Source organism: Ruditapes philippinarum, unplaced genomic scaffold (assembly GCF_026571515.1).
Source record: "Ruditapes philippinarum isolate M1 unplaced genomic scaffold, ASM2657151v2 ctg7543_1_1_1_1, whole genome shotgun sequence".
Lineage (NCBI taxonomy): Eukaryota > Metazoa > Mollusca > Bivalvia > Venerida > Veneridae > Ruditapes > Ruditapes philippinarum.
This window is the reverse complement of record NW_026856202.1, coordinates 29,313-43,208: the sequence shown is the minus strand read 5'-3', so window position 1 is coordinate 43,208 and position 13,896 is coordinate 29,313. Positions and strand designations below refer to the sequence as shown.

At 30.9% G+C, this 13,896-nt stretch overlaps 1 protein-coding gene across 1 annotated transcript; it reads right to left on the bottom strand.

Annotated features, from left to right (window-relative positions):
* Positions 1–4,663: 4,663 nt before the first annotated feature.
* LOC132745765 (uncharacterized) lies at positions 4,664–9,762 on the bottom strand. The gene is made up of 3 exons (XM_060734738.1): positions 9,740–9,762; positions 8,211–8,468; positions 4,664–7,708 (listed from the first exon to the last, which is right to left on the bottom strand). Exons 2-3 carry the CDS (start codon positions 8,465–8,467, stop codon positions 6,346–6,348), a joined length of 1,620 nt encoding a protein of 539 aa, XP_060590721.1. The 5' UTR covers position 8,468; positions 9,740–9,762; the 3' UTR covers positions 4,664–6,345.
* Between the last annotated feature and the right edge of the window lie 4,134 nt (positions 9,763–13,896).

Sequence of the window (13,896 nt, the reverse complement as noted above, 5' to 3'; positions counted from 1 at the left end):
CTTTATTAATGAATTATATAGAGGATATTTGTTTGTTTGTGTGTAAGATGAAATTTTATTTCATCGAGTGGGCTTTAAAAACAGTATTCTCACGAGTGGCGTAGCCACGAGTGAGAATACTGTTTTTAAAGTTCACGAGATGAAATAAAAATTACATCTTACACAACAAACAAACAAATTTTCTTTTTATTTTATGCTAAAAAACAAGTTTAAACGAAATGTCCATAATATTAACATAAATATTAAAATCTGTATCCCCATTGAGAGCCCCATTTCGTGCGAATTTCTCATTAAAAACAAGAAGTCTTGAGCTGAAAAATAAGTCCGACAATCAACATTAAATGACAGTGATATTATTTATTTTGTTTAAAAAATATGAATGATCGCTTGTTTTAATAAGAAAAACAAACAATTCGTGTAGGAGAAAATTCCAACCATCCATCCATATTTCTGTTACCTACTGCGAATTTATATTAGACCTGGCTTTGTTAAATGTAAGCGGCAGCCATTTTTTAAAGTTGTGTATTTCACGGGAGGAAAATAATTTGTGTTTGATTCAGAGGGATATCATTTGGAATTGTTAGTCGTACACCTTTTTAAAAGAAAGAAAACATATTTGAGGATTGAAACAGACAAAAATTAAGTGTTGACAGATGTGAAAACATGAAACAAGCAGCTATGAAAATGGAAGACTTGGAACTTGCTCGGAACGCTGGGTTGGTTTACTTGTTCTACGAGCTGTAGCTGTCATTGCTTTTCAATTTTTTCATAAAGCATACGGCAGTTATTACTCGTAGGATACTTTAATATGCCCAAATGTCATCAAGAGCAGTTTGCATGTGGAAGGAATGTATTTTTCAGACTGTAAAAATGAAACAAAAAATTTAGAGACGAAATTTGGTGATTGGAATTTGAATGAATAGAAGTAAGTTTTCTTCTTTTTATTACTTTTGACGTTTAAGGTATTTATCAATTTCAGCTTTCCTTTTTCTTTAAACAGCCTGACATTGTCTGAATTGTCAGCAAAAATAAAATTGAGGTACCACATGGGGAAAATTTTTAAAAAGTAGTTTCGTCATTGAAAAAAAGTGAAATAATATTTTGATAATTTTCACTGTGAAATTACCAAATATAATTTTCACGGATAAATCAGTAATCCACTGAAAAGCATAAAATAAATATTTCTCTTAACTAGCCTTTAAAAATAGTATGAAAAATACCAAAATAAATATGATATCTTCAACACTGACGTTGCGGGGAGGGTTGTTGCTAAGGTTCTTATAACTTTTAGCGCGACCCATTTACACTATAAATCTGTTTGTGAATATTTGTTGTTGTTGTTGTTTTTTTGTATTATCAATGTAACCTTAAGTACATGTATTTATGTAAAAAAAGTTGGGAATAAAAAATTTTTTAAAATTTCTAAAATGAGCAGAGTTTGCGTATGTCATTGGGCCCAAACGATTTTAAAAATTTCCCTGAGTGTTTTTCGGATTTAAATTTTAAAAATAAAAAAGGGCCATTTTAGATTATGAGGGAAACCCCCCGACATTCAAGTTTAATGGGAATATTTTTTAAATTTTTTTAAAACAAAAATTTTTTGAAAAAATGTCTTAATTTCATCAAAAATACCCCCAAAAGCATTGGGAAAAAATTTTCAAAATTTTGGGCCCAAAAGAGGCCCCCTTTCCCGAGGAAAACTCTCCAGTGGGCTTTCCGTTTCCCCACTTTGGGAGCTTCACAGTAGCCGGGCGCGTTTGTCAATTTTGAAAACCGTGCGCGTGTATCTTTTTGAGGGGAAAACCTGGGTCCCCCGGGGAAAATTGCAACCCATTACCGTAATTTTCTACAAAAACAATACAGATTGGCTTTTGATGTCAACAGTAAATGCATAGGATGTAATCTTAGAAATAGGTAATTATAATGTATTTACTGGACATTTAAGCATTCATAATAAATAGGCCTACAGTGTAAACATCATTTTTTGCTATAAAGATAAAATAACATCGATAATGCTATAGAGATAAAATAACATCAAGGAATAAATGTATCATACAAATTATAAAGACATCGGAACATTTTGAGTAAAAATATGTGCAACACAATATTCCGAATAAAACGCTCCAGAAAATTTAAAGAAAATAACGTTACCGCTGTTGGAAAAGATATATCATATTTTATGCGACATTTTCTGTCTGATCTAGGGAATTTCTACTGCTTTGCATATATTGCAATGATTTTTTATGTATCATTTTGTTATGTAATAGCTAATTTATATAAAACGAGTTAGTTGCGAGGATATAACACTAGTAGGAGCGACATCGAAGTGCGTTATTGCTAAAAAATGTCGAGGCCGTTAGGCCGAGACAATTTCTTTTGCAGAAACATTCCGAGATGTCATACCAGCAAATATTATACCCCCGTAACTAACGAATTCCATATATTATAACTGTTGTTTTATCGCAATTTCATATTTCTTTTAATAGAAATCAGAAAACAAAAAACAAACAAACAAAAACAACATATGCACTTTTCTCTTGTGCCTTTTCACTTTTGTTTCAAATGGAAACCCCAGATAAAATGAACCTATACAAGCTAATGCTGTTGTAAGGTACACCTAGGATGATCATGTGACCAAAATTGTACAATGGGCTCATAAAGTTCGGTAAAAACGGTAAAACAGTTAACGTTTAATTTATATGTAAAAATAGGCCGCACGGAACACCTGTATAAAAACCTCATACTGTTCTGTTATTGGTTACTTTGTAACTTTCTCTCTGTGTTTAGGCCTGAAATTGGAAAACGTTGTTTTGGGTGTTGAGTACAATTGGGTAACATGTATTTTCAGTTGAGGAGCAAAATTGGCAATAACATCTTGCGCACAATTGTAAGTTTGTCTGTCATGAACAATTTCCATCATTTGTAATGTTGCATAACGAAGTTGTACATCTTTTTAAAAAACGAGTACAATGGTGGAACCAAATTTAATGAGTATAATGGTGGAACGATTTTATTGCCTGCCCAATGTCGTCCATATTTTTTTTTTCATTAAATTATACTTTTTTCTCGCTTCCTGTCCTTGAAGTTATGCAAATATAGTAATATAATAATACTTTATTTGAAAGTGAAAGTAAGAAGAAGTATGAAATTGAATGAATTCGGGTTGCTTTTTATACATTCTCATCTTAATATTATTCTACTTTGATAACACACGTGTATACCAATTTGAAAATATTTACAATACAAAAATGTACAGTATATAGAATTTATTTAAACAGCAAAACGTCAGTTTTAATTGCATACATAAAATGTCATACCATTTTCTCGGTAACCTTGAATGTGAACTATAATGTATTTACTGAACATTTTTGTTAAGCATTCATAGTTAATTTGCTTACAGTGTAAACATCATTTTGCTATAGAGATTAAATAACATCAAGGAATAAATGTATCATGCAAAATATAAAGCCATCGGAACATTTTGAGTAAAAATATGTGCAACAAAATATTCCGAATGCATAAAATGCTCCAGAAAATTTAAAAAAAAATAACGTTACCGCTGTTGGAAAAGATATATCATATTTTATGCGACATTTTCTGTCTGACCTGGGGAATTTCTACTGCTTTGCATATATTGCAATGATTTTTTATGTATCATTTTGTTATGTAATAGCTAATTTATATAAAACGAGTTAGTTGCGAGGATATAACACTAGTAGGAGCGACATCGAAGTGTGTTATTGCTAAAAAAAATGTCGAGGCCGTTAGGCCGAGACAATTTCTTTTGCAGAAACATTCCGAGATGTCATACCAGCAAATATTATACCCCCGTAACTAACGAATTCCATATATTATAACTGTTGTTTTATCGCAATTTCATATTTCTTTTAATAGAAATCAGAAAACAAAAAACAAACAAACAAAAACAACATATGCACTTTTCTCTTGTGCCTTTTCACTTTTGTTTCAAATGGAAAAACCCAGATAAAATGAACCTATACAAGCTAATGCTGTTGTAAGGTACACCTAGGATGATCATGTGACCAAAATTGTACAATGGGCTCATAAAGTTCGGTAAAACGGTAAAACAGTTAACGTTTAATTTATATGTAAAAATAGGCCGCACGGAACACCTGTATAAAAACCTCATACTGTTTCTGTTATTGGTTACTTTGTAACTTTCTCTCTGTGTTTTAGGCCTGAAAATTGGAAAACGTTGTTTGGGTGTTGAGTACAATTGGGTAACATGTATTTTCAGTGAGGAGCAAAATTGGCAATAACATCTTGCGCACAATTGTAAGTTTGTCTGTCATGAACAATTTCCATCATTTGTAATGTTGCATAACGAAAGTTGTACATCTTTTTAAAAAACGAGTACAATGGTGGAACCAAATTTAATGAGTATAATGGTGGAACGATTTTATTGCCCCTGCCCAATGTCGTCCATATTTTTTTTTTCATTAAATTATACTTTTTTCTCGCTTCCTGTCCTTGAAGTTATGCAAATATAGTAATATAATAATACTTTATTTGAAAGTGAAAGTAAGAAGAAGTATGAAATTGAATGAATTCGGGTTGCTTGTTATACATTCTCATCTTAATATTATTCTACTTTGATAACACACGTGTATACCAATTTGAAAATATTTACAATACAAAAATGTACAGTATATAGAATTTATTTAAACAGCAAAACATCAGTTTTAATTACATACATAAAATGTCATACCATTTTCTCGGTAACCTTGAATGTGAACTATTCACCTGCTTCTACATCAAAGAAATTATAACTTTTTCTAATAAAGGTATTTAAGTGAGCGATTAATGTCTTGTTTGTTTTCACCTTAACCGCCGTTCTAGTTAAATTTTAAGGTCACTCAAATGTTGTTCCGAAAAACAATTAATATTGCCATATACATGTATTTCAGAGAAATCCGTTTGTTTGTTTTAACTATCTATTTTGTTAAAAAAATGTTTCGATATATTTATATTGTATTGAAGCTCAAAATATTTAACTATACAAAAGAATGTATACAGATTATATATAGAGAGATTTTTGTTTATTCGTAACTTGAAATGAAGAAGGAATTTAAATAAGGCGTGTATAATACACCTTTATGTCATTTTTCAAATTCGCGAAATTCAAATGCTTCCATAGGACAGTGCATATCTTTGTGGCCAGATTAATGATGATTTGATTTGATTCTCGAACACGGCTCTTTTTATGATTTTTTTATTTGAAGAAAGTTCTCAGTTTGTTTGGGATGTAAAACGAACGTATAACGATTTCTCATCAAGAAAATAACAAAACTAATTACGCATACGGGGTAACTTCTACCACTTTATTTAGCACACACACACACACATTCACGCACGTACGTATACATACATATACTTTATTTAATATGAATTTATATTCATATGATTTAGATAGTATATAAACATTACTTCATAACACGTAGGCGTGACACATCTTACTTTTCATAGTTGATACGTTAATTGTAATTATTGTTGTTCTGGATAAAATGGTATCATTTCATTCATTACTTGATTATTACTCCATATTATTCTTGTCAAATACGAGTTGTACAAGTATTTTTCTTGGAATTTAAAAAATGGCAACAAAGTCTATAGCATGTAAGTAACATTTGTGAATTTGACAAAATTATTGTATTCCTTTCGTGAATATTAACGAATCTACAATAATGTTCCGACATTTCGAACATATTTACATAACAATTTATTTTAACATCACGACTATCAAAATTTTCTTACATTCATCACAAAAATTAAATCCGGATATGCAAAAAGTCATGTGTTATTTGATACATGTTCATTTAAACCCTAAAACGATAAGGAAAAATAAATGTCCGTTTTGTATCAAAGTCAAATATTTCGCAAAATATATCCATTACAGAGTTCTATTTTTTTAATTTAATTGAAACAAATCATATAATTTTAACAAGAATTTGTATCATATAATATTTAATTGACAAACATTCTATCTTGTTCATAGAGCAATAAAAAATGATGCTTCAAAGAATTTTATTATATTTTAAATGTTTACTCGTATTTTTTTATTTTCTATACAGCGATAAGTACTCACACATGTCATCAAAAGAATAAAACCAATGTGCATGTAAATAGCATTTTAAATAATTCGTTTTTCTTGTAAGAGTTAACATGATAGACGCCTTCAATATCAATCAAATACTTAACAGCATTGATGCCAATTTAGCAATTATAGCCATTCACTGAGAAAAGTTATTTCTTAAGATAGTTGATATCAGAATTTAATCAAAGTTTTATTTTATTATCAGTTGGAGTTGATAGTATTGCGACTTTTTAGCAATCAAATTCAATTACAAATAAAATGCTTCTGTCGCTCTGTCCAACAATTAACCTATATCTCCTCCCATCGAAGCACATACTGACTGGTGTATACAAGCCAGAATCTTTCCCCATTAGTTCTCCGAGACATTTACCATCCCTGTCGAACATAACGATGTTTTGTGATTGATATCCACATAGAAATACCGTTCCATCATCAGCTACACATACACCTCGAGTATACTTCAATCTACTGTCTCTCATCTCTCTAATGACCACACCATGCTTGTTAAGACAAACAGCTCCATCAGAGCTATCTGTCACGATCACTGTGTCAGTAGTGACTGCCATATGCTGAACTGAGGATTTAAATATAGACTTCCCGTTTTGATCTTTGACGGTAGATATAACAAGATCAAATGTTGTACTGTAAACGTTAACACCATTTAAGGCTGATGACCATAGATCACCACAACACATTGTTAATCCAAACTGTCCACCGTTTTTTATATCTATTGTCTTTCCTTTGGACAGAGATGAGCCAACGGAAAAAAGTTGAATTTTATTATTGTTTAATTTCACAGCCACTTCACTGTTACTGACACTACATATACCTGTAGTTCTTGCATGAAAATCATAGACGTTTTCTACACTATCATTACTGTTGAGTCTTTTCACTTTGTTATTGTAATAATCAGTCAAAAGGATCGTATCATCAGAAAGTCTACATATATCAGATATGCAACATTCCCATTTGTCATAACTCAGCTTCACATTGATCTCTTTCGTTGACTTTATTTTGTACTCCCTCTGTTTCAATTTCTGCTCACCGACAATTCCAGTTGTCACATGCACCTCACCTATAGAATTTGTTTTTGTGATGATGTCCGTCAGCTCTTTATTTACAGTAAAATTGATAAATTTTGTAACTTCTGCCTCACCTTCTGTTATTAAAGTGTTTGCTCCTTGGACTGTTTTCTTCATCAATTTCATCCGGACAAATTGCTGCTCTAAGTCCAGACTGTCAATTGTATGCAGTTGTTTCTCGGTTTGTTTTAAGTCTTCAGCTGTGCGACTTGATACACTGATAGCAGATACGAGTTCCTCCTTCGATGTAGAATATTTATCATTTAAACATTTTGCTGTCTCTCTTTTCGATTTTCTGATATGTTCTATAAGTTTTGTCACTGTATCATCAAGTTTCACTTCAATAGCTTCCTTCTCTTTCTCTATTGCAGTTACATTTTGTTTCTGTTTAACTGTAAGTGACTTCATCTTGTCTTGTACAGTTTGTGTCCCATCTAATAGCGATTGAATCTCCGCTTGAGTGACACATTGTTTTGACACATCTTCAATTTTGTTTACTCCCTCACAAGACCTACAATTTGTTATGAAGGTATAATTTACTATGCAATTTTGATTAAAAAAAGAGCAATAAGAGACTCTCTAAAGAACGCCCAAAACAACAAAACTGAAAAGGGTCGGTGTGATTGAGCCTGTTCATTTAGTAGTATTGAAAGCTACCGTCCAAGTCCCCAGCAAGCTTTATCATGAATAAATATTTATGTTATACACAGTCCCTTTGGTAAAACCTTTCAGTAATTAACTTTTCCATTTTGATTTTGTTACAATGAACAGTATGCGGCTAATCTTTCATCATTCTTTAAATATAACTTTCATATTCCTATGTACGTCATAATTGAAAATTTTCCCGGAAGTATTTGTGGTCCCAAAATGTTCTTCAAATATGCTGTATATGATAAAACTGGAGGCTAGTTTTATCTTATTTACAGAGGAACTTAATCAACCATTAAATTAACAAAACGTCATCAAAGAAAATTACTAATATGTGTTATAATTATATATACTAGATTCATTACCTATGTTCTGTTGCAATACACAGGAGACAGTACACCATATCATGTTTAAGGCAGTACATTTCAATTTCTCGGTCTGGATGGAAAAGACATTTAATCCTGGAAATAACAACACCTTGTTTAGCATCGCTTTTATCCAGCAGTTTATGTTGCTGTGTAGCATTAAGTCGACTATGGTATCTTGTACAGGGTGTACAAGTGAATTCAAAATCTGCATCAGAACCATCTTTTAACGATTGAAAATTACTTCCCTCTGCCATTCTGAAATAAATATTTTGTTATCTATTCTAAGTCTATATCTTTCTTGAAAGCTGAACTGTACAATATTCAGTTGTTTATCGAATGTAATTTAATACTGAAATTCTTTACAATATAGCAACTGAATCTTGATAAAAAAAGATATATACAATGTATCAATGTCCATGTTTGAGAGAGGTTGATATCCAAAATATTTACTGTGAACATACATTTTATTCTCTCCTATCCTGTTAAAAACAATATCTACTATTCTTCTTGGAGACCAGTGATTTTGAAAGAAAATATTTTCAAGATTCCATAAATAGAATCATGCACTTGATAATTCCTTGTACATTTATTTTAATATAAGAATTACTGTTTGCTTATTCCTTGTACAGGTATTTTAACATAAGATTTATTGTAAAATGCACTCGATAATTCCCCGTACAGCCTTTTTTATGAACTTTTGTCATGTATTATACACTGATCATAAGCAATTTTTTTAAACTCATGTTACCTTTTATCTGTGTGTTTATGATTTAGTGTGAGTTTTAGTAAAACTAATCTTATGACAGATAATATTATTACATTTTGCCATTTTGTACAGTCTTGTGATTTTATAGAATGCATAATTTAATTATAAATAAGAAGACTAAATATAAATGCTTACGTTTGCCTTGTTTCGGCTTTAAAAATTGACTTAATAACCTGATACACCCTTATTTATGTTATCTCAAATCACGTGATCGTAATACGGTGTAAATGGTAATGAGGCACTAAATTATTTGATTTCTTATCTAATATTTCTCCTTATAAATAACCCAAATAAGTAGCAAGCATACATTTTGTTTGTTCTTTTAAAGGCTTATGATAACATTGCATTATTGAACAATATTTACGAATAACATTTCGGATAATATTCAATAATTAATTCTGATGTCCCATTCACTGTCCGTGTTTCAACTTGTGTAAGAGATTTTATTCTATTTCTCTATTTCAAAATCAAATCTAGAAATAAGAAAATTTTATATCACACTTAAATATGTGTGTGCATAATTATGTTAAGTTTATTTCTTACAGATACATGAAATAATTTAGAGACTCTAGCCCATGAATGTACATATTAAATGAGAAAATTATTTCATGTATGTACATGTATAATATTTATGGAAAAAAAAACAATTACACATATCAGTATACAGAATTTGTCTATAAATAACAATATCATACTGCTCTTTACCAGTTAGGTGTAAAAGATTTAAAACATCGAAAAACAAATCTAGAAAAATACATACCTTCTTGTTTCGATTTCGTTAAAATTGTGTAGTGTAAGAAGTGCACGACCTATAAAATTACTAGTTATCAGGTATTAGAGGTGAAATGCAACTAAATTGTTTCCTTCCCTTTTTTGGAAAAATGACTATAAAAGCGACTTTCATAAATGATACATGTAAGCATTTGAGAGAACAAATATTGACATTGCTAAGAAAAATATCCTACAGTATTGTAAGCTAAGTCAAAACTGTTGAAAATAATAACTTTTATTGATAACAAAGTTCCAAAATCCCTTTTTTCAACTCTGAAGAGCACCAGATATTCATAACAAATAATAGACAGTTGTATAAAATAAGAAAATTACCAATTTATTAAGTTGTCACTAGTTTTCACGACTGTCAGGATTTGGAGCCAAAAAGAAAAGTGAAGACAGCCTGGCATGGCTACTTATATAGACTCTGAACATGCCAGGACTGTCAAAACTGACCAATCATAATGACCCATTTGTCCTGGCAGACTGGCAGGAAAGACAGGAATTTCTTAAATGGCGGCCATCTTGACAAGAATAATTTAGAAAAATGTAAATTTACATGGTAAACAAATAACAAAATATGCAATGAACACTTGAATTACATGCTTAACTCAATGTACTAAAAATCTGGACCAAAAATAATAATAGTTCTAGCTTAGGAAAATGAACTGTTGATATAAAAAGATTCTAGTGCCAGGAATTTGAATTTTCCCTCCTGACAAACTTAGAGGTCATACTGGTCATCAAAATTATTATGAAATACAGCAATACCAGCTAAATATTTGGAAATTAACTTAAGTCTTAGGTAAATAAAGATTACATTCTTTGTTCTTACATGTAAAATGGTAAGTATTTGTATATGTTTATGAAAATATATGCATCTTAAGTTTTGAATCAAGGTAGACAACTCTTGTTGGCCATTTTGATACCAGGATAAACAAAGTAAGTAAATTCATCATTTCTTGAAGTATAAATCTCCTTCATTTCCTATATAGTCCTAATGCCTCATTCCTCCATTTACCAGAAAATTATCTAAACACATAAAATCAGCAAATATGAATGGCTGAGGCAAGTTCAGGAATCCTGACAGGTAAAGTTCAGGAATCCTGGCAGGTAAGTTTTAAGCATTGACTGAAAGTATTACCTCATTTGTCAATAAATTATGCTAGTTTGATGTTCATATTGTCATAAAACATTATTTGTTTTAAACTGATATATCCATTACAAGGTCCTAAAAGTAATTTAGTTGATAAACATTCACAGTCCCTTACAGTATTAACTATATTTCACAGGTTCACAGTTGTTATTAGAGTTAAAAATTATTAAGTCAGACAAAATAATATATGTCTAGGTAAGATTAAAATACCATATGACGTGGTTTATTTAATTCTTATTTCTCTGTAAAAGACAATTACTGAGTACCCATATAATCTTGACAAGACAATAACGATGTTGGTGTTCGTGTCTTTATTAGGAAGTGTTCTTCATTCCGACATAAAAGCTCTATGCATGTTTATATTTTTCAATGATGATAGTTTTAGATTATACATGTATCGTAAATATCATTTACATGTATACTCATAACATTGTTTCAACTATGCTGAAGGTTCATCCGTGTGAATGAATCATTTGCAACTACTTATTTCACTACAACTAATTATTCTGTGCAAACAGAGTGAGCGAATGATCTTAAAGTTTGCGTACATATTATTGAGCTAATGGAACATTAATCTCAAAAAATGATTTCCAGTCCCGACATATCAATTAACCTTCAAGCCTTATTGTGTAACATCCATTTTTAGAACAAGTTTTGCAGTAATTTGAATTCAAACACAAATGTATATGCTTGGGAGATCATAATTGGGGTCACTCTCTGAACCCCGTGAATCTAACATAGATTTAGTCTTAGTGAAAATTCGTGGTTAAAGTTTTCCAAGCAACACTAATTTTCAGACCGACATGTATGTACTGGTGTTATTCATTAAAACTTTAAGATATGCGAACGAAAACTGTAAACATTACATGAAACCTAATACATGTCTTGAGATCATAATTGGAGGCCTCTATCCAAGCCCTACAAAACTCTGGAAAGGAGTTTTTACTGCCATTTGTAAATATACAAAATTTTAGTGCAACATGTCTGATGTCTGGCCCTTTGTGACACCATTTGCGGAATTCACTTTTATTGTCCGACGGATCAAGTGCTTTCACCACTTTGATTTTATTGTTATTTTATTTAATTTGATTTTATTGAATGAAAGGCTTAGTAAACGTGTCATTTGCTATCCTGAAAAAGAAAATTATAACCCGTTTTCTATTTTAATGCTGAGTAAAATGAACAATGATAATTAGACCTGAATTCACCTCCGAAACTAAAACAAATTCCTCTACATTCATGTTTTTTAAATACAGGTTACTTGAATTTTGAACTATTTTAAATTATTTCGCTAAAACTACTTATTGTTTCATTACGTTATAAAATAACAAATCTAGTTTCTATTGACCAAGTGCTGTTTGTATCATATGTGCCAGTGTTAGATTTACTTGAAAATAGATATTCCTTTTGTTATTATATATGAATTTTATTTTAACACGAGCATCGAAATGCACGTATTTGTGTATGAAATAAATATGATTAAGTGATAAAATATACCGTCGTATATTTAATAAAATGTATAACATGCTTCATGATAAAGAAAGTATTTGTTTGCTTGATGGGTCGCTAAAAGTGTTACATTTCAGAGAAATTAATGACATAGACGTCAGAAAAAAACCGGTAACTTTTATCGATCCTGGTACCATTTTTGCCTTTGAACAGGTTAATGCCGAGTAATTTTTTAATTTGTGATGGTAACAATGGCTTAAATATATCTAGGACCTAGCCCGTCAACAGTGGAAAACATTTGTTCCGATCCAATGCATTGGGTGAATCTGAAACGTTTATATTCCAGCCCAGCTCATGAACGTATATTCTGGCAGAGCCTTGAATCAGCCACCGAATAAGTACCCCCATTTAATAACCCCAGAAGTATTTTTTTCTATTATACTGTATACATACATATATAAAATTATATTGCATAATCATTTCTTCTGATATTGATCTTTTTTTTTCTTTTTTTTTTTTTGGGGGGGGGGGGGGCAGTTTATATATTTAGTGCTTGCTACGTATTTATATGTTCGACAAAAAAACCGTTGTATGTTCACCGCAGTTCCTGTACAGAAAATTCCGATGAGAGCTCGATAATAGAATTGTCGCCCTTTAACAGTTCACAATTGCTATACATTGTTTAAATTGGGTATATACATTGTCAGATGATCAAACATGATCCACAAAGCATCAGACACTGAACTTTATTTAGCATAAACACTGAATAATGGAAATCAGCGAAAGCTAACAGTAATCACGCCATGCGAGCAATAAATCTTATAATTAAGTTTCGTTTACCAAAATCCATCATGTAATTGTCGGTGAACAAATGGAAGTAGAGAATAAAAAAAGTCGATTTTTAATACAAAAATGAATTTAACCGTAAATAGTTTGTATAGAGCATGGAGAAAAGTAGCTTATACATAAAGAAATATGACGTGAACATTTTAAAATCCCAAAACAGCACGATAAATGGCTTGAGCAAGTTCAATGGTTATCTCTCAATGAAAGAATTATAGTCACTACGCAAGTTTAAATGTTATAATGCAAAATGGAATTAATAATAATGCATATTTCAAATATAATAAAGCAAGACGAAATCAAGCATAATGCAAATTCAAATGTCATCGTACAAGATAGAATCAATGCATTAATTATGTTCCATACCATGACGTGTTTTTCGGATCATTTAATAATTGAAATGGACGCTATTTGAGAGATTGTGACAACTAAAATTCCTATGCGCCTCCATCTCTTGACCCTCGGATAATTGCACCAATTACCACAGTAATCATCTACGAAAAAAAATATATTGATTTTGATGTCAACGAAAGCAGAGGGTAAAATCTTAGTAATAGGTTACTAATGAATTTACTGTTAATATGATATGCTCTCTAGTCACATGGGTTAAACTCGGTGTAGACTTTATAGAATGCTTTAACATGTAAACAATTGCACTAGTACTGAGAATAAAACTGTTCTATATTCAATAGTTTTAT